We start from the raw sequence: 22,747 nt of genomic DNA on the forward strand, positions 1-22,747 counted from the left end.
GGCACCTCAGACAGTGCAGCACTCAGTGATACTCAGCATTGCACTGGAGTATCAGCCTTGATTTATGTGCTCAAGTCTCTGGAGTGGGACTTGAATCCACAATCTTCTGATTCGGAGGCGAGTGCTACCATTGACCCATAGTTGACAGGGGAGTTATATAGCAAGGAATGTGAATTAACACACAACTATAGTTATGAAATCTTTGAAATGCCCTGTATTTGAGGTCAATTCTACTCCTTCACATTATAGACACAGCAACTTTTACGTTAGCTCCCCTTTGCCATCAATGCTCAATGCTTCAACAATATTCAAACAACAGAAAGAGATGTTTGCCACACTTAATAGCTCTTTTAAAAAGAAACGAGAGACTGAAATTATTCATAAGAACATAAGAATTAGGAACAGGAGTAGGCCATCTAGCCCCTCGAGCCTGCTCCGCCATTCAACAAGATCATGGCTGATCTGGCCGTGGACTCAGCTCCACTTACCCGCCCGCTCCCCATAATCCTTAATTCCCTTATTGGTTAAAAATCTATCTATCTGTGATTTGAATACATTCAATGAGCTAGCCTCAACTGCTTCCCTGGGCAGAGAACTGGTCTCTCCCACAAATGACTTATTCTTTAAAAGACAAGCTGAATTAGATATAGTGATACCGTAGAACATCTGGACTTGGTATTGGGAGTGACGCGCAGCTCTACTGATAGTTATTTTTGGAAAGCAACGAATCCATACGGGAAGTTCCCCAGAGAGGAGAGTTTAAAACCAATTGTCAGGATCCCAGATTGCAAAGCATGCCACATTCTGAAAAGGTGCACTGTTACTGAATCTTGCTGTCCACACAGTGCAACCCCCAATAGAATGGGTTACTCCTGCAGTTAATCTACTGCTGACACACAGCAAACCTGAAGAACTAAATATGATTTCAGGCCATCCCAATCTGCCACTTCAGACAGCGACAAACCAATGAGACTTTTAAATCCAATTCACAACCCTATGGGACAGCCACCAAGATTGACACAAATTAGGTCTTCTTACTAGCAGTTTACTTTTATAGATTTTACAAAAAAATTCCCCCTCCACCCCTTTTGCTAGAATAAGCAGCTGCTCCATATAAAAAGGGATAAAAAACATGTTGCCTTTTAATGTATGGAGATGTTAAACCAAGCACCTATGACAACCTGGTATGAAATAAAGTTTAATATAGATCCCGAGGGAACAGGCATTTTGTTTTTAGAAAACTCGTGTAACACATAGTACACAGAAAGGTGTCACGCTGGTTAAAACAGCCACTATCTAGTTTCAATTGCTCAGCAACTGATACAAATTGGATGCATCCACAACACATTTTATGATGCTTGGATTACCATTTTCTCCTGCTTTGTTGAACTTGCACAATCAGGTACTGTTTCATGACTTTGCTCCAACAACAAATTACATTGGCAATTTTAAGAGTTTACGTAAAAGAAATGTTAAGACTTTTTAAGTACCATTTTACCACAGTCAACAGCTTGCCAGACATCACCAGCTGTTGACAGCACTGATCGAGAATCACATTTTAGCCATTTTGCCACTTTAGCTTTTATTTAGAGGGGAGTGGGCAGAGAATGAGATATATTGTCAAACTCTCAAACTAAAAAATTCATTCAGAATCCTTCGCTGGGCACCATGGGGTATTTGCTCAAGTCTCTGCATTTAAGTGAAGGACGGTAAGCATTCTCCTTTAAAAGAACCCGACCACTTAATTATTAATACATTTTTATAAAGGTACATCAGAGGGATCAGAGTTCCTGTTTTCAATCTGTGTCAATGCCACACTATAACGTAGAGGAGTGAATGCTCCTCCAACATGTCCAGCCCCTGGCTTTTTCTGCGTCCAGACAGCGGCAGGAGACGCAAGGCGGCTTCTGACCAACCTCCCATTATGTCCTGCTCCATGGTGGCAAATACAAAAAGAAGAAACTGATGCTTGGACCTGGATCTTCATGGAGCCTTACTCTGCCGGTGACCCGGCATCAATATACAAGTGGCTCTAGGAAACACTAGAACCGGCCAAATAGGTTACTGCATCTCAAAATAAAAGTTTGAGCTGTAGCAATGAATTAGTTTTTAAACAAGAACATTTTTTTTTAAAAAGTATGGAAGGAACATAATTGCCTTTAAACTACACCAGCACCTGAAAAAACTCAAGCCAGGCTGAATTTTCTTTTGCTGTGTGAATCCAGCTGAAACTGTACTGAACTCATACACAAAGGGAGGGTTATTGTTAGTGAAACACTTACGTTTTGAAGCAAGGATCTCCTGACAACAGCTGCATACCTATGGTGACCTGCAAAGAGAAGAAACCAGATCAGATTTTTTATTAAAATTACTATTACTATTACTGCTGTTTAAGTAATATGAGGGAAAATAGCTTTTGAACAAAATTAGACAATGGATAATGAAGTGATTAAAAGGCAGCAGATTTCATCCAGGGATCAGATAACCTCAAACCAAAAGGTTACAAGTCATCTAATCCCCAACACGAGATTACAGCCCTGTAAATACTTCCAGCCACCGCACACCCCCCACCCGCCCCTGATTATTTTGATACGTATTGCAAGTTTGAGGGTACTTGGTTTGCTTTTTGCTGGTGGTATGTTGATCTGCAGTTGACTATAGTGCAATATTTCTTCAGTGGACCTGCACTGTACAGTCCACACAGCAGACCACCTTTGAGCAAGTTTCATGCTACAAATAGATGGTGTTTCAGAAATAAGTGAGTTTAATCTTTAGCTACTAAACTAGGTAAAGCAGCTTCTTGGGGATTACAGCAATGATCAACATTTATCCAGTTATTGTCAGGTTTTTGGCCAATTACCCGATTATCTATAAAGAAAGACTAGCATTTATATAGTGCCTTTCACAGCCAGAAAAATATTTCTGAAGTGCAGTCACTGCTGTTGTGTAGGGAAACACCCAGCAAATATGCACAAAGTCCCACAAACAATGAAATAAATAACCTGTTTGATTGAAGGAGGAATATAGCCAGGGCAACAACAACAATTTGTATTTATATAGCGCCTTTAACGTAGTGAAATGTCCCAAGACGCTTCACAGAAGTATTATGAGATACAAATTTGACATCGAGCCACATAAGTAGAAACTAGCGCAGGTGACCACTTGGTCAAAGAAGTAGGTTTTAAGGAGCGTCTTGAAGGAGGAAGGAGGGGTAGAGAGGCTTGGGCAGGGAGTTCCAGATCTTGGGGCCCAGGCAGCTGAAGGCACGGCCACCAATGGTTATGCGATTACAGTTAGGGATGCTCAAGAGGGCAGAATTAGAGGAGTGCAGACATCTCCGGGGGGGGGGGGACACAGGGGACTGGAGGAGATTACAGAGATAAGGAGGGACGAAGTCATGGAGGGATTTGAAAATAAGGATGAAAATTTGGAAATCCATCTGAAGAACTCTCCTGAAGGACATCTGAAGAACTCTCCTACTCCTCTTCGAATAGTGCCATGTGATTGTTTTTAAAATCCACTTGAGCAGGCAGATAAAACCTTGATTTAACAACTCAACATTATATTAATATTCCATTTTAAACCTCAGAATCCTCTCTCTCAAACAGTACCTTAAGGATGGAGTTGTCCTGTCGAGTATTCTTTGTGTCATAACCTTCCAATAAACAGCAGCGTGCAGTGGAGCCTGAACCTGCAAACTCCGCTAGATTGAGGTCAGCAAACCCAAGCTGGTAGGTGCGGGGGGAATAAACAGAATCATTTAAAAAAAAATACAAAACAAAATTACGACAGAAATCCTGGCTAGCTACTGGATTACCAACATTACTGGGGAACAAACACACAATCTTCTTGTGCTGAAATCTACACCTGCAAAAGGTCTATTCTTACTATTGCAGACAACTGGCTAATTCAAATTTACTTTGCTAAATATAAACTTCACTTTTACTCCCCACAGCAAAAGAAAATTGTATCGGCAGGGAAATCACATTGAACAGAGAGATATCTATGCAAACACGTATGAGTGAAACAATGCTTGTGTGCCAGCAGCTGTAAATCTACAAAGTACACTGAACATGTAGGATTGGGTAAGCTTTGCAACGGAGAAAGATGATCAGTAATCACCACCAGTTAAAACTTATAAACTAAATAACAATTGCGCTTTGCTAAGCATTCGAAAATTTAAACTTCAAAACCTGCACTATTTGTTTTCTAAGCTAACCAAAGCACCAACCAAGTGCAAGTTTTCTGCACTGAAGCAAAAACAGCTTAGGACTGTCATAAAGACACAAGATAAGGAGAAACATCCAGCTTCCAGAAGCTGCTAGAATGTTAGCTCAATCGAGAATGTGAAAATGGAGGTCAGGCCAAGTCCAAAATCTGACATTTGTTGATGAAATGGGGCAAAAATTGACGGAAGCTTAAAAGAAACCCACGTCAAGAGGTTTATTTATGGCAGGATAAATAGCTGGCGAGACTCATACACGCATCGCCTATTGCATCAGCACAATTCATCCTACTGCATACTCCTGCCACAGCTTCATTTTAATCAGAATTAAAGAAAAGATTTATTATACAGCTTGTATATGTGCAAGCAAATTGCGCACTCGCTTGTTTATGGCTATGGAGCTGTCCCAAGAGTTATTACAGACCAAAAAAACAATACAGGGATACATTAAATTCCCCCGAGTGGATCTGAACACTAAACATAGGAAAAGATGTTGGTAAAAAGGTATCAACGTATATTTAAGAAATGTGGATTCACAAAATATTTGGAAAAAATTCTGAATAAAATAAATATCAAATGAAAGGACGCTGATGTAAAAATACATTCAATGAAGGGGCCCCCTTCCCTGTGGGCTTAGTTGGTTAAAGGCATGAGTAGCTCAGCCTGGGTGGTGTTCAACATTCCCGCTAAGCCACATGGCGATCTGGAGGTCCCGTGTAGAGCGCTCAACGATTTTTACATGGAAAAACCGCGCATTTTTCCTTTTCCACTGAGAAACCAGAAAGTGGCCTGTGTGGGAGCTTCAGACTAAGCGCAAACATTGGTGATGGGTCCCTACGACTGTGATGCACAACAAGGAATTCCTTGGTCTGCATTGTACCCGCAGATGTCACATTTTCTATCATAAGTAATAAAATGTTTCCACAGAGGAGATTCAGTTCTCATTACTTTTAAAAAGCCTCACCATCTGTAAAATGTCCTGAGGCAGCACACACCAGTTAATGGGTTCTCCCAGATCTACACGCAGGTGTTTTCCACTTAAGGGGTTTAATTGCATACCCTAGTTAACGGTGCTGATTAAACTGACAAATTTAGACTCTGCAATTTCAGATTGAAACAAGAGACTCATTGTCCCAGTCTCTCCTGAACCTATTATAGCAGAGCAACAAATACTGTTTCAGAAAATTAAACTTCCTCTTAATTCACGATGTAAAAGAACAATTTAAGCTTTCACAGATTTTCTCAAACTAGTACAATGTGTCAGCATTTTTCTTGGCACTTGTGAAAGCATTGATTTATCAACTGCAGAATGGACAATATAACTTTCATACTCCCTCTGTCAAATAATTGAGACAGGACAGAGACACATAGAAAACCAGCACGGCCACAAGAATAGCATGAGTTTCAGTTTCAGCATGCCTCAAAAGTTGCTCAATGCTTTTGTCAATGTCCAGACATTGGCATGAGCCTTCTAAAAGTCAAGTGGATTCTTGACATTTAAATTTGTAAGGAGAGGGGGGCATTTTCCACATGCTGCACAATTATTTCCATCTTGGGCTAGGGAAGCTTGGCAGCCTCTCATCATTCAAGAGGAACAAGCGCAATCTCATGGAGAAAGCCTCGCCAACTGGACAAGCAAATGCTGGAAGAACTTGTAACTTTCATTTGTCAGATTATTTTAAGATAGAGGTTGAAGGCAAAAATATGCACTGAATCTCAGCAGTGGGCTTGATCCATTCACAGTTGGGATGTCGAGTGAGCTTATTCCAGGGCGGGTTGGAGAGACTTCGAAGCAACCTCCAGCAGTGCTTCCTATTGGCTAATTTAGGAAACAGTATTGGAGTGCAAAGTCTTGGAAGTGTGCAGCTGCTTAACAGAAGGTAACAGCAGAGTGGTAAGTAGCTGAAATGATGGTGAGCAAGGGCAGGATCAAGATAATTGAGAACAGAAAAGAAAATTAAATTAAATGTTTTAACATTACTTGGGGATTGGGAGCGGCGGGGAGAGATTTTATTTTCTGCTGTTTAATACGATCTGGCTCAGGGCAGAAGTATGGTGAAGCAATGTAAAGCCCTCTTCCATAGATGTAAAATAGAGGGAAAAGCAATGTTATCTTTACCAAAAATAATCCCGATTTTAATTCTGGAGGCATCTTCCAGCCCAAACACTTTTTTTCTCCCCCACTGTCTGGCTTTTAGTGCAAACTGGCATTCAAAATGCTGCTCTGGCATCATTCATTCTCTGGTGCTTGTTCTGAATTTTCAGTGTTCAGGAAAATAAAAAGTGGGCCAGTGAGTCACTCTGGCACAAGGGTGCCGGAACTCAGGTAGACAATTCCTTGTTTAATTTCTACCTTTACTGCACATTCAAATTTATCGACCCTCTGGGTTTTGCCAACTTTTGAACCAAGATATCGGATGCAGCGCATTTCCTAGCGCCCCACATCCGGGAGAAGTAAAACTCATTGAATCAATTAGTGACATGAAGCAGTCAGTGTTCCGGACCAGCCGACCCCGAAAGGCCAGAAGCAGGAAGAACAGCAGCAAACAGGATTTTGTGTTTTTTTTTAAATGTATAAAAGTGGGGTGGAGGGAACATTTGAGAAGAGAATTTTAAAAGTCCAGCAAGACCATAAACATGTTGTGTTAATAAAGATGCTGTCCAGACTGGCACAGAACACTGAACCACAGAACCTTTTAAAATACCAGACTAAATTTTAAATGCTCGCTCGGCATGGAACCGGTATAAAATATTATGTACCATAGAAACCCTTCTCTCCCTTGGCTATAATACAAAATACTATTACACATCCCCTGCTGTTTAACTTAACTAACCCGTTAGCACACTGTACGGGTGATTTTATTATTTTTCAAAAACAATTAGAAACATGCCAGCAATTACTGCTTTGAAAGAGACTTGTCTCTAGGTGAGTATTCACTATTTGTAGCAATACAGCCCTTAAAAATAGTCCAATGACTAATTTGGTGCATATCCAATAACCAATTGAGGTCATACTGAAAGTAAAATTCGTATTCACATCGACTGCTATCTTGGAGATTCACCATGGCAACCGCAACTAGCAACATATTGTTGACTGTTGGAAAAATTATGTCACTGTTAACGACTGCATTGATCAGGGAACCATTCAACTTGCACCTTTCAGGGACAACGGGAAAGGTTCAAATATTACTGGGAAATGTTATTTTAACTAGATCACCAATATATCTGTATGCTTTTGGAAAGAGGTAGATGATTTTTTGCAAATGAGAAAACTGCTAGGAGCTCTTATTCCTGGTATATATGGAGCGATAGTATGATTGTTCAATTTTGCCCAATCCACTGCATTTCTTAATCTTACCAAGTCATTATGGCGAGGAAATAAAAGAGTTGCATTTATATAGACGTTTGTCATATTTCTCAAAAACATCTCAAAGCAGTTTACATACAATTACTGTGAACGTACATATGCAAATAAAACATAGCACTGCACACAGTTAAATGCCCCCAACAGGAAGGGGATGAATGACCAAATAATCTGGGTTTTTTTTTGGAGTAGTGTTGGTTCAGTGAGGAACGTTGGTCGAGATAACGGGAGAACTCGCAGCTATTCTTTGGTATCTGTAACGTCCACCTGAACCAGTGGAACAGGCAGATGAGCCTTGATTGAATATCTCATAAGAATTAGGAACAGGAGTAGGCCATCTAGCCCTTTGAGCCTGCTCCGCCATTCAACAAGATCATGGCTGATCTGGCCGTGGACTCAGCTCCACTTACCCGCCCGCTCCCCATAACCCTTAATTCCCTTATTGGTTAAAAATCTATCTGTCTGTGATTTGAATACATTCAATGAGCTAGCCTCAACTGCTTCCTTGGGCAGAGAATTCCACAGATTCACAACCCTCTGGGAGAAGAAATTCCTTCTCAACTCGGTTTTAAATTGGCTTCCCCGTATTTTGAGGCTGTGCCCCCTAGTTCTAGTCTCCCCGACCAGTGGAAACAACCTCTCTGCCTCTATCTTGTCTATCCCTTTCATTATTTTAAATGTTTCTCTAAGATCACCCCTCATCCTTCTGAACTCCAACGAGTAAAGACCCAGTCTACTCAATCTATCATCATAAGGTAACCCCCTCATCTCCGGAATCAGCCTAGTGAATCGTCTCTGTACCCGCTCCAAGGCAAGTATATCCTTCCTTAAGTAAGGTGACCAAAACTGCACGCAGTACTCCAGGTGCGGCCTCACCAATACCCTGTACAGTTGCAACAGGACCTCCCTGCTTTTGTACTCCATCCCTCTCGCAATGAAGGCCAACTTTCCCATTCGCCTTCCTGATTACCTGCTGCACCTGCAAACTAACTTTTTGGGATTCATGCACAAGGACCCCCAGGTCCCTCTGCACCGCAGCATGTTGTAATTTCTCCCCATTCACTGTTTTTTTTTTCCCCCCCAAGGTGGATGACCTCACATTTTCCGACATTATATTCCATCTGCCAAACCTTAGCCCATTTGCTTAACCTATCTAAATCTCTTTGCAGCCTCTCTGTGTCTTCTACACAACCCGCTTTCCCACTAATCTTTGTGTCATCTGCAAATTTTGTTACACTACACTCTGTCCCCTCTTCCAGGTCATCTATGTATATTGTAAACAGTTGTGGTCCCAGCACCGATCCCTGTGGCACATCACTAACCACCGATTGCCAACCTGAAAAGGACCCATTTATCCCGACTCTCTGCTTTCTGTTAGCCAATTCTCTATCCATGCTAAACATTTCCTCTGACTCCGCGTACCTTTATCTTCTACAGTAACCTTTTGTGTGGCACCTTATCGAATGCCTTTTGAAAATCCAAATACACCACATCCATCGGTACACCTCTATCCACCATGCTCGTTATATCCTCAAAGAATTCCAGTAAATTAGTTAAACATGATTTCCCCTTCATGAATCCATGTTTCGTCTGCTTGATTGCACTATTCCTATCTAGATGTCCCGCTATTTCTTCCTTAATGATAGCTTCAAGTATTTTCCCCACTACAGATGTTAAACTAACCGGCCTATAGTTACCTGCCTTTTATCTGCCCCCTTTTTTAAACAGAGGCATTACATTGGCTGCTTTCCAATCCAATGGTACAGCGACATGCGAGTGCAGTATTCACTCATTACTGCACTGCAAGATCAGTTGAGATTATGGGCTCAAGTTCTGGAGGGGGAAGCCCGAACCCACAAACATCTGACCAGAAGCAAAATTTTACCACCTGAATCAAGGGTTTACTGTTTGCTCAGAGTCTAGGTAGAGTTGCAGGAAGAAGCATTTGCAGTAGAGTTGGAAAAGGAGAAAATATGGACTGAAAACAGAGTTAACAAAAATGATGGTGTAGGCACGATGGATTGATGCCCTACGCAAAGTGGTTTCCTGTATAACTCATGGATTGAGTCACATACAATGCAAACATTCTGATCATGTGAATCACGTAACTCTACATCACACCCTTAGTCCATGGCTTACAAGTCACCATCAGTGACAGTTATGTCAGTGTCACCTGTGGCTCAGTGGGTAGCACACTCAGATCCGAGTCATAAGGCTGTGGGTTCAAGTCTCATTCCAGGTACTTGAGGACTTCAATTTTAGGCTGACGCTTCAGTGCAGTGCTGAGGGAACGCTGCACTGTTGGAGGTGCCATCTTTCGAATGAGACATCAAACAGAGGCCCTGTCTGCCCTCTCAGGTGTGCGTAAAAGATCCTACGGCATTATTTCGAAGAAGAGCAGAGGAGTTATCCCTGGTGTCCTAGCCAATATTTATTCCTCAATCAACATAATAACTGATTGTCTGGTCATTATCACATTGCTGTTTGTGGGAGCTTGCTGTGCGCAAATTGGCTGCCCCGTTTCCCACACTACAACAGTGACTACACTCCAAAAGTACTTCATTGGCTGTAAAGCACTGATGTCCTATGGTCGTGAAAGGCGCTATATAAATACAAGTCAGTCAGTCTTAGCTGCATAAAAATATGTAATCTTACCTTAGAGAACGTCTTTCCGCCTTTCAGTTCCTGCAAAACAGGAAGGAGCGACAATTGATCTTTTCAAACTCTATTCTTAGCGCTTTGTATGGACACACGAAGATTTACTCTTGTGCACGGTCATGTGTTTAAAAGAGCTCCTGAAGTACCTTTCTTAATGAAATTTAGTTTTACATGAAGTACTTCAAACAGGGAAAAGTTAGAATATATTTCCAAACAAATTCAACAATGAGGCTTTGACTGGAAGAGAAGGACTGTTGTGACTTATTAAATGTTATACGGATTACAGAAATTATTAAGATATATGAAGCGTCACAAATAGAAGTACAACTTTTCTGGGGGCTGCAAATGTTTAAAAGGGAATAGAAAAATATGGGCAAATACTTGGATGAGTGATGAAAATCTTGTGAATCCACGCACAATATGTATAATTGACATCAGCGCTCCAAAAAGACCAATGGGATGCCCAGCTCCATTTTTTACTTATGAGAATGCAACAATGCTGCCAGTTTTTTTGAGCAGTGTACTAAACAAAAACATATTTCACCATGAATCCCCAATAAGGAAACAGTGTTGGGGAGGTGGAGAAGAGGAGCAAGCTCTATATTTAAAAATTAACTAAAAAGGTTGGAACAGCAAGTTAGAATGCCATCTTTACAGCTCTGGGATCTTAAATCTATCCCAGACACTCAAGACAACACCTCTCTTCTCTGATGGGACATATGGCCCGGATTTTCCTCTCGGCAGTGAAGGAATGGCTTTCGTTGTTCACCTCGCATACATTTGCCCAGAGACTTTTCGCGGGCTTGAAGCCCGCGATTCCCGCGTCTGATCCAGTGCGGCACCCTCTACAGGGGATCTGTGGTGTCTGAACAGGAAAAGCAGCAGGGAAGCTCTTTACCCAATCAGATTGAAGAATCCTCGCTGAGACACGCAGACTGCAAACCAGGAAGTAAAAAGGCAAGAAATATAAATTACATTTAAATCATTGTACAGGAAGTGAAAAAGATTGGGACATGCAGATGGGATTTAAGGGAGAGAGATAAAAGTTTTAAAAAATTGTTTAAATAAAAAAGCTGCAACACTCATTTTCTTCTTAAGGAATGAGACTCCACACTTGTAAATTTAATTTTTCAGGGTCAGAGAGGTTGTTCAGCAGTAATTTAAACTTACTATGGCTTTAAAACTCACATTCCTAAATGTACCAGCCCAAAATCTTTCCAGCCATTTTTAGTGCAAGAATAATGGATAATTATCCAAGTTCATACAGCTACAATAAGTTTAGTGCAGAGTCTATAGGCGAGGACTGCAACAGCGCACCCTGTGGAGGAGCTGAATCAGGCTATCTCTGACAGCAGCATCTGGATTTCCACGTTTAACCGTACATGTGCGGACGCTAGAAGTTGCTGTCAGATTTACCCTGCAATAATGGCGAGTAAGGTTAGCCTCGCTGTTATTATTACAGCAAAATCCGGTCCATTGTGAAATTAAGTCTCTCATGAATTCAAAGCACAGCATTAAACTGTTCATATTTCAAGATCAACTGATCAATCTTTCTCCAGAAACAGACAGGGTGTCCGAAGCGCTAGGCATTCTTCCGACGTTTCGGATTAAACTGCATCCAGGCAGAATTTTCCCTCGAAGAAAATGATAAAATAACCAAGAGGGGGTGGGGGAAAAAAACTGCTCAGGTAAAGGAAGTTTTTCCTACATAGCCCAACTCGGTCCACAGGTGCAACATGTGGTAATTGTGCCATTTCACAAAACAAACATGCATAAAATTCATCAAAGAGTAAAATAGGTTTTATCTCAGTGCAAAGAATTAGAGAAGTCTGGAGTTCCAAGATACCTACCTTACGTACAGATACTCTGCAGATACAAGGATCCAGTACACCAGTTGCTGGATTTGCACTCATCTTGCAGATGAAAGTGAATTTCTTCTTCCAACGAACACAATTCTCCTGAATCTCCTCTCTGTGAAAAGATGACAAACTTGTTAATTACTGCAAGTGTTGCATTTTCAAGTCAATATGGTTATTAAATCAAGCATCATTTCAAATTGGAATGCTCCCGGTGATTTTTCTGGGTATAAATCATCTGTTCCATTCTCCCCTGACCACCATTGCACACCTCCTCCAGCCAAGGCAGTGAGTGTATGTGGCTAACTCCAAAGTCCTCACACGACTGATGCTCTCAGCCAGCCAAGAGACACGCTAGACCAATCTGGTAGGAGACTCATCATTTTGTTTCTTCTCAACAGCCTCTTTCTCCACCCCACCCGCCCCCCCCCCCAAAACGAAGCTCGTTGGCTCCACTTTGCACCTCTTCAGTGTAGCCAAGATTGGGAATAACGTAAGCAATGGAGGCGGCGAGAGATTATAACTGAAGCCATGCTTTAAGTGCACATGGCATGACTAGTCAGGGGTGAATTTCAGAACTGGCCAAGTTCTGATTAGCATTACCCATTCACAAAGGAAAGTGCCAATTTGAAAATTAAATACCAACTACCAGCTTAATTATGGCAAACATTTCACACTGGTGTCAATTAATGATTTTCTTCAGAAACACTACAACAACAACTTGCATTTATATAACACTTTAAGGTGGGGATAAACATCCCAAGGTTCTTCACAGGAACTTCATCTGACACATCTGACAAAATTTGACACCGAGCTATATAGGAGATGACCAAAAGCTTGGCCAAAGAGGCAGGTTTTAATGAGCATCTTAAAAGGAGGAGAGCTACAGGTGGAGGAGGTTAGTGAGGTAATTCCAGTTAGGGCCTTGGCAGCTGAAGGCATGGCTGTCAAAAATGGAGCGATGAAAATTGGGGATGCGCAAGAGGCCAGAATTGGAGGAGCGCAGAGATCTGGGAGAGTTGTAGGGCTGGAGGAGGTCACAGGTGCAAGTCAAAAGGAATGTCTACAATGTTGTCAGGACCAGAAGGTCATTTTATAACGAGTAGCAACATAATTTTGGCAATGAAATTTAAATGGCACGATTAGGGATCTTGAGCTTTGAGGCATAAAGGCTCATTTTGTTTTACAAATAATATTTTTTCTTTTCCCTTTTTATATTCTCCCGACTAACATGCAGGGTCTTCTTCCCAATGTCACGCAGGAACATTTTTGCACCTTGTCCCACAATAATGAAGTTACAATTTTCTTTACGTTTACAGATGTACAGGACTCAATTTGGAACGGAGTAAATGGGAGCCAAAACATAGATTGGCAGCACCAGTCGACTGTGGGTGGTTTAGATTGAAGCTGAGAAATGTGATCAAACTGGGATTTAAATATAATGTTCATGAAAGAAAACAAAATCTAGATTCCCTGCACAGAACTGAACCTTGGTTTATGTTCTCAAACTCAAATACCAGACTGCATGAATCCGCAAAGATTTGGAAATTAGTCAATAGCTTACTTGAATTCGGACAAAAGACCTCATCACATTTATAATAACAGCTGTAAGAATACTTCGGCTGCTGAAAACCAGTCACAGTTATGATTCACAATCCAGTTTTCCTGGAACACATTAAGTTGTTTTAGACGCCAGTTTGTAAATTATTTCCCCTGGTTTTAGGAGGAAGGTCAGGCTGGAGCACAAGCAAGCTAAATAGGTGCTGGGAAAGGAAGCACCCACCCATACCAGCAATGTACAGCTTGGAAAAGTGCTGAGCTATCTTTCTGTATATCAGAAAACAGATGAAACATTCGACAGACTCAGGGTCGAGGACCTATAGGAGTGTCAGTCTCAAGCCGATGGACTTGTGGGGTAAATTTATATAATACAGATGCTATTCTTTTGGCACTAGAGGGAATGCTACTAAAGGTTGAACCTCCCTTATCCAGAAATCCCTTATTCGGAACCACCCCTCATCCAGAACCATTGCCGGCCACCGAGTGGCGCATGTGCAGAACTCCGACATGAACAAATTGAAGTCCTTTCCTCGCTGCCGACTCCCGCGATCGCTGGCCTGACCCCGCGATCCACTGCCCCCCCACCAGCCCCATGATCTCTCTGCCGCACTCGCAGCCCCAAGCCAGCTAGCCCAGATATTCCTTTTGCTCAGTACCTGTACCATCCAATTTAATGTGACCACCCCTCGTCCGGAAAATCCCTTATCCCTGACATCAGTAGTGGGGAAAATGTTGGAATCAATTATTAAAGATGAAATAGCAGCGCATTTGGAAAGCAGTGACAGGATCGGTCCAAGTCAGCATGGATTTATAAAAGGGAAATCATGCTTGACAAATCTTCTGGAATTTTTTTGAGGATGTAACTAGTAGAGTGGACAAGGGAGAACCAGTGGATGTGGTGTATTTGGACTGTCAAAAGGCTTTTGACAAGGTCCCACACAAGAGATTGGTGTGTAAAATTAAAGCACATGGTATTGGGGGTAATATAGTGACGTGGATAGAGAACTGGTTGGCAGACAGGAAGCAGAGCGTCATAATAAACGGGTCTTTTTCAGAATGGCAGTGACTAGTGGAGTGCCGCAGGGCTCAGTGCTAGGACCCCAGCTATTTACAATATACATCAATGATTTAGATGAAGGAACTGAGTGCAATATCTCCAAGTTTGCAGATGGCACTAAGCTGGGTGGCAGTGCGAGCTGTGAGGAGGATGCTAAGAGGCTGCAGGGTGACTTGGACAGGTTAGGTGAGTGGGCAAATGCATGGCAGATGCAGTATAATGTGGATAAATATGAGGTTATCCACTTTGGTGGTAAAAACACGAAGGCAGATTATCTGAATGGCGGCAGATTAGGAAAAGGGGAGGTACAACGAGACCTGGATACATCAGTCATTGAAAGTTGGCATGCAGGTGGGGCAGGCAGTGAAGAAGGCAAATGGCATGTTGGCCTTCATAGCTAGGGGATTTGAGTATAGGAGTAGGGAAGTCTTACTGCAGTTGTACAGGGCCTTGGTGAGGCCTCATGTGGAATATTGTGTCAGTTTTGGTCTCCTAATCTGAGGAAGGATGTTCTTGCGATTGAGGGAGTGCAACGAAGGTTCACCAGACTGAGTCCCGCGATGGCAAGACTGACACATGAGGAGAGACTGGATCGACTGGGCCTGTATTCACTGGAGTCTAGAAGGATGAGAGGGGATCTCATAGAAACATGTAAAATTCTGATGGGACTGGACAGGTTAGATGCAGGAAGAATGTTTCCGATGTTGGGGAAGTCCAGAACCAGGGGACACAGTCTAAGGATAATGGATAAGCCATTTAGGACCGAGATAAGGAGAAACTTCTTCACTCAGAGTTGTTAACCTGTGGAATTCTCTACCGCAGAGAGTTGTTGAGGCCAGTTCATTGGATATATTCAAGGGGGAGTTAGATATGGCCCTTACGGCTAAAGGGATCAAGAGGTATGGAGAGAAAGCAGGAAAGGGGTACTGAGGTGAATGATCAGCCATGATCTTATTGAATGGTGGTGCAGGCTCGAAGGGCCGAATGGCCTACTCCTACACCTATTTTCTATGTTTCTATGTTATCCAGAACAGGCCAGGTCCCGAGGGTTCCGGATAAGGGAGATTCAACCTGTATTTCCATAATTTACTGCGGATCTCTAACTGCTTAAACCCAATATGGCAGCATTAAGAACGAACTGAAAATGTTCCGTGTCAAATCCTGGACCGGTACATCTACAAAATAATGTTTTCCATACTGGTTAAAAACAATGTAAATGTTTCAATATTTCACTGAAAATCATAGAAGTACTGGGTAACTTTCACATCTGCGAGGTCTCTCTCTACTACACAGGGTGATGGTCTACAGACCTCCACTTACCAAAAACTAGCCTCTACCTAGCATGTTAAACTTCAAAAAATAAATCAAACTTTGAAAGAAAGATACTAGCGATTCTTGTTAAATTACTGTAGTTTCAGAATTTTTGTCCATTTAGAAAAGCAGTACATATCCCAGTGTGAAAGCTCTGCAGTTAAATGCTCCCAGAGGAGACCATTACTGGTAGATCTATTTATGCAGCCAGAATGAATCTAACTATCAGAAAAGGAGAATCTAACTACCACAACAGCAGACTGTCAGGCTTCAATCAGCTGAGAACAAATTACAGCAAAGACCAATAAGTCATGAACAGATTTTTGAAATTACTTAGATCATCTATATCTAAAAGGAGGTTTAAAAAAAAACGAAGATGATCTCACTAGGATAATCAACAGATTGAAAAGAGAACGAGTGATCTGATAATCACAGCTCTCTCTGTCTCTCTATCGACACTGGTGGTAGTAAATGCTTTTCAACAAGGACTCAATTTCCAGATCTGAGGATGCTGTTGGACAATGACTTCCTCATTCAAAAGGGCTTTTAAGAGTAGCAAAAAAATGACAGGAGTGGAAGGGGATTTGTCCACTGCAGCTAGCCTCTGTTCAGTGGTCAGGTACATTGTTTTTCTATATATTCAATTTACTTCATAATCAAAGAAATTTACAGCATACAAGGAGGCCATTTGGCCCATCGTGTCTGTGGCAGTTGATCTTTCCAGTACACAGCTATTCCCCAAGCATCCATTAGTCTGACTTAGTCCAAGTGTTTCACTGTATCTGGAGAAGGCCATGAGCCTTAGCAATGGCAGCTCAAATTATTTAATCCCAAATCCACAGCCTCGTTCCATATCCCTTAATACCCCAATTCCCAACCTCTGTAACCTCCTCCACCCAGACAACCTTCTGAGAAATCTGTGTTCCTCCACCTCTGGTCTCTTGTGCAACCTCCATCCCCTGCACCCCACAATTGGTGGCTGTGCCTTCAGCTATCTAAGCCCTAAGCTCTGGAATGTGCTCCCCAAGACTCTCCGCCTTTATCTCCTCCTTTAAGATGCTGCTTAAAATCTACCTCTTTAACCAAGAATGCGGAACTTGCTACCACAAGGAGTAGTTGCGGCAAATATCGGCTGAATACTCGCTACTGTCTGAGTTATGCTGAGGGTACACTAAACTACATTGTTAAAAAGACCTGGGACCCACTACTGGGATGTGAATGTGTTTTAAAGTACAGGATATTTGTAAGTATAGGAAATACGTTGGATCAGAGACGGCAGATGCCTGCTTGTGATTCCACTGGTGCTGGGTTCATCATCTTAAATTATTTCACTATAGCTCCAAATTCTCCATAAAGCAGCATCGAGAATGTAAACACCAAACCGCCTAAGGAACTTACATAACAAATTATGCTCTTAACAGATATACTTTGAAACAGGGGCTTTCCCAAAGGAATAAAAAGGTCAGGTCAATCCTACTAAGGACTTGGAAATACACACAACAGTGCAAGTTTCTTCTTTCACAACAATAGCCATAGCACCGGGCAGCACAACCCAAGGCAACCGTGGCCAAGGTCGTTAACAGTGAGAGAATAGGTTGCAATCTTAGATCTTCCCATGCAGTAAATTAATCAAGAGTTAGTAGGATGAAGGAAACCAGTCAAAAATCATCAGACAATGTAGTAGTCACAGAGGGCACAGGGTGACACAGTACAAGGCCAGTCTTTCAGCCATAGCACCCAAGTTTGAGTTTAACTTAGCCTGATGAGATCATCTAAAGGTGTATGAGAGAGTGAGTGAGTGAGGAGAGGGAGAGAGTGTGAGAGCCCAAGAGTTGAGCTCTATCTCAGTTGGCAATGCTCAATGCTAACAAAGAATGCAAAAAGTGAAAAACATTCTGCTTCACAGCACCTCTCTCCTTGATTAGTACAAAATTCCCTTTCTGTTCTATAAAATAAAAGAATTCTGGTGCAATGACTCATGAACTACAATCTTAAGACAGCATAATAACTGCACATCTCAGTGCAAAGAGATTGTGGTAGGTCTTCCCGTCTCCACAGTAGAACACATGCTTAGGATGAAACAATGTGGTCTAAATGTCTTAGCGCCCCAAACCTGTCACGATTCCGGTGGCGTGGATCGGCGGCACACCGAAGTGAATTCGACCTCGAGCCTCACCAGAATAAATCAGGTGAACTGCAGGCACCAATAAGGCGTACTGATACAGCTCGCCTGTCGGGGGCCATTCGCCCTGCACCAAGCCCAGAGGTAAGTTTGACGGGGAGGGAAGGGGAAGAAAGAGATCAGGAGGGGACCGAGGACCCACAGTAGCTACCCACAGTGGTCTGTTCCTTCAAGCTCCACAAAATACAACAAAACAATCAAATTATGGGGCTTTTATTTTTGAATAGCCATAAAACGGGCGTAACGATGTTAAATTTTGACCGCAGAGTTTTGGCAGGAGTGGATCAAAATAGACAATTTTCAGTACTTTAAATTAAATAATTGTATGAATTTAATCTAAAACAATTTCGCAATTGGTTACCCCAGACCAAAACCTTGTGACTTTGTGCACAGTTCAGTCTCATCACAGATTGCAAACAAAAAAAAAATGGTTTCACACAACAATCTGTCGTTCATCCTGTGACTACTCCACAAATGACTCAGACTCCTTATTTAGCAGCATGTACATTTATAACTGTAGCACTGGTCGGCTTCACAATGTGACTACCGTCAAGAGATGCAGCAGCCTTAAATCCTCTACAAAATGCAACCGTTATGCAATCAAATCTTCATTAATGTATTTTTTTTAAATTAACAAATCTGCACAATGTTCCCAGCAGCCTCGTGGATAGTTTGGCACTTCAAACATATTCAGAGGAGTCAAATTTCAACAGTTAGAACTAAAGTTCCATTTATAAGGTTTGAGATAATGCAGGGATATTTGAGACCCACCCCCCCCCCCACCCCCCAAAAAAAAACAAGTGTGCAGCAAAGCCACTGGCAATCAAGAGGGATCAAAATATGCTTGGCTTCAAAATTCTGCTTAACAATTGCAGTCAACATTTGCATCACATATGCCCTCTACATCTGCCACGTCCACAGTGCTGTGGGAAAAATTCTTGCATCATTTGAACTTGTACAGGTTTATGCTTGTTGGAGATAAATTGCGATACAGATTCAGAGCAAATCCAAGTGTTTGCTTGCATTCATTTCAAATCAACACGGGGTGGTGTTATTGTTAAGTATCAATCTTTGAAATAACTAATCTAAATTTAATTTGATTTTGAACACTAAGTTCTTTGACAAGGCTCTTTGACAAGGATTTAGTCAGCATTCGGTGCTACAGATGAATAAATAGCATTCCTAAATTACTGAAAGATAGGTTGGATTATTAATTATAGTTAACAAATCATTAGAGCCCGTCAAGTAACGTATGGTATTTGTGCAGAGGTGGGAACGAAGTCCTCCTATAGTCAGCTGAACTAACTGTCTGGATATTACTAACTGCACCAAGATTCCGCAATGGAAAAATTCATTTCGCTTTATATCCCCAGTCTGTTAAAGGCCAGGAACTGACATTTTCCCTTATGTAATCAAAAATATGTGGAGCCTTAAGTCAAGGATACATCTGTGCGCAGTAGGTGTACAAGAGCAAGGATACTGAAAAGTTAGACAAATGTTACAAAGAATCGTTCCTTTCCGCTCCACCTCCAAAACCAAATGTCATGCCAAAAATCTATGGAAAATGCGAGCATTTGCAGCACTTAAAATATTTCTGTTTAAGGGGGTCCCAAAAGCTACAATAAATACATACATATGTTGTGTGTGACACACACATCACATATATACTGCATGCATTTCCTGGAAACTTTGCGCCATTATAAATTCCAATGTCTCTATTTCTAATGGACACTGTCTATATAAACTTGTCACGTTGTAATTACGCCTCTCGCCAATGTCTCGTCGTAGTTACACCCTCGTACCTCATTATACATGAGGACTCGGGTATTTAGAATGGAAATATAAAAAATATGAACCGAATGTACAACTTTATAATGGGGACTGAATTAAGTCTTTGCAATTGCATACTTAGGATTACATATATTGGATATACAGCACAGACACAAGCCATTTGGTCCAACCAATCCATGCCAGTGTTTATGCTCCACCTGAGCCTCCACCAGTCTTTCCTAATCTAAATCTATCCGCATAACCCTCTATTCCCTTCTCCCTCATATGCTTGTCCAGCTTCCTCTTAAATGCATCTATACTATTCGCTTCAACCACTCCGTGGTAGTGAGTTCCACATTCCCACCACTCTTTGGGTAAAGAAGTTTCTGCTGAATGCCGTATTGGATTTCTTGGTGACCATTTTATATCAATGGTCTCTAGTTATGCTCTTTCCCACAAGTGGAAACATTCTCTCTGTATCCACTCCATCAAAACGTTTCATAATTTTAAAGACCTCTATTAGGTCACCCCTCAGCCTTCTTTTTTTCAAGAGAGAAGAGACCCAGCCTGTTCATCCTTTCCCGATATCTATACCCTCGCATTTCTGGTATCATCCTTATAAATCTTCTCTGCACCCTCTCCAGTGCCTCTATATCTTTTTTATAATATGGTGACCAGAACTGTACGCAGTACTTGAATTATGGTCGAACCAAGGTTCAATACAACATAGTCGGCCACCCTGACCTGCGAGAAGACACCACCGCAGGTCGGGAGGATAAAAGAGCTGGAGCACTGGCCCCACAGCATTGTGGGCATACCACTACAACTTCCAGCGTGAGCCATTCCAAGTATGCAACAACTTCGAGGTGGGCAACTGGATGATGTCATCAAGGCCCAGTTCACCATTTGGAGCGTGGGCAGGAACATCGGTGGGGCCCAGGCACAGCGGAGGAGAGAAGGGGTCGGGGCGGATGAGCGGCGAGTGATCGTGGCTGAGGTGCAGCGAATGATTGAGGCGGAGGAGCGGAGAGATATCGTGGCTGAGATGTAACAAATAATGAGTGGTGAGAGATCGTGGCGGAGGTGCGGTGAATGTTTGGTGCGGAGAGAGATCGTGACGGAAGTATGGCGAATGCTTGTGGCGGAGGAGTGGCAAATGAGGGTGCGATGCTCAGAAGAGCAGAGGGCCCTGGGGCAGCACGGGCCAGCCCACACTGCAATGTGTGCGCGCACTAGGTCAGTGCAGCAGAGCAGGTCTCCAGTCATCCTGGTTTACCCTTACCACTGGATAAAGGCCTAGCTCTGTCAAGCCCGTTTGGTGGCTGATGTGCAACGGTCACCACACGTTAAAAAAATCCACACACGGGCATCTTCCACTCCTGGAGTTCAGGACTGGAATATCGGGTTCTCCATTGAAACATCAGTGAACTCATCCCTTTTGGTGGAGAAACAAGTCATCCTCGTTCGAGGGACCGCCTATGATGATGATGAATACAGGTTTAGCATAACTTCCCTACTTTTCAATTCTATACCTCTAGAAATAAACCCAATGCGCTTGGTTTGCTTTTTTATGGCCTTGCTAATCGGTGTCGCAACTTTTATCGATTTGTGTATTTGTACTCAGAGATCCCTTTACCCCACCTAGACTTTCACCCTCCAACTAATAAGTGACCTCCCTATTCCTGCTACTAAAATGTAATACCTCACATTTATCGGTGTTGAACTTCATTTGCCAATTATATGCCTATTCTGCAAGTTTATTAATGTCCTCTTGTAATTTGGTCCAATTATCCCCAGGCCTCTAACCCCACTTCACCTAGGGACAGCATTTGGTCTCGACTCAAGAGCGTAACAACACTAGAGATTGGCTGGTATATATCTAGCTCCCTTTCTCCGTACAGGAGAAGCACCAAGACTAATTATCCAAAGCGTTATCGTTCATTAGCTCTGGGACATGAAACTCCAGCTTTGTAGACTTGGCTCCAGACTGGTCCTTTACTGAAACTTTCCTCTATAATTTTAAGCCTTTTCCAGTGTGCTGACAGACACTTAATATTTTCCTTCATTTTTTAAATATATTTCAATTTTGCAAAATAATAAACACTAGTCAGCTTCATGACTAGTTGCTATTCACAGATATTTTATACTAACACTCAGACCATAAACAGCCCATTGCTCCCAAGTTATGGCAAATTCCATCTACCGAGACGGGACTGACCCAGCCCAACATGTGAAGAGCAGCAGGGGAGGGTTTGGGGAGCTGTCCCTTTAAAACTCCAAATTGACAGAGATTCCTTGTAGACTGGATTTGCTGTGGTATCTGAAGTAGAGTCCAAAATTTATTTTATTACTTGCTTCATGGAAGAAGAATTTGAAACGAGTGCACTGTAAGAGAATTGAATGGGGAAATTCTGAAATCCAAATACACATCCTGTTCAAAATTATTTATGTGACACAAACATTTTTAATACTAACTGAACACATAACTCCCAAATACAAACTACTTCACTCAAGGTTATGAGCCCTTGAGCTATGCAGTATTCTTGCAGAGGTAAGAACTAGGAATGGAAAGCAGCCAAAATGTAATCAGTAGACAGACATGTGAATGACTTTGCACATTAAAAAAGGTCAGATTTTCAAAAATTCTGCAGAAGCAAAATAGGTCGCGCTATTTTTAAAAAAGGGGCTAGATCACCTTGGAAGTCAAGAGCACCACGGGGCTAGATTGTGTTAACAGTGTCAGCCAGGGTAAATGCAGTACACT

The 22,747-nt window shown here is 42.1% G+C and overlaps 1 protein-coding gene across 2 annotated transcripts in view; it reads right to left on the bottom strand.

Annotated features, from left to right (window-relative positions):
- eeig1b (estrogen-induced osteoclastogenesis regulator 1b) overlaps window positions 1–22,747 on the bottom strand; it is a 136,839-nt gene that overhangs the window by 35,174 nt on the left and 78,918 nt on the right. For both annotated transcript variants that reach the window (XM_070863724.1, XM_070863723.1), the window contains exons 2-5: window positions 12,098–12,218; window positions 10,245–10,274; window positions 3,612–3,728; window positions 2,283–2,329 (exon numbers count right to left, since the gene is read on the bottom strand). In XM_070863724.1, the coding sequence (XP_070719825.1) occupies window positions 2,283–2,329; window positions 3,612–3,728; window positions 10,245–10,274; window positions 12,098–12,218 (315 nt within the window). The remainder of the gene's footprint in view (window positions 1–2,282; window positions 2,330–3,611; window positions 3,729–10,244; window positions 10,275–12,097; window positions 12,219–22,747) is intronic.

This window comes from Pristiophorus japonicus, chromosome 20 (assembly GCF_044704955.1).
Source record: "Pristiophorus japonicus isolate sPriJap1 chromosome 20, sPriJap1.hap1, whole genome shotgun sequence".
NCBI classification, from domain to species: Eukaryota; Metazoa; Chordata; class Chondrichthyes; family Pristiophoridae; genus Pristiophorus; species Pristiophorus japonicus.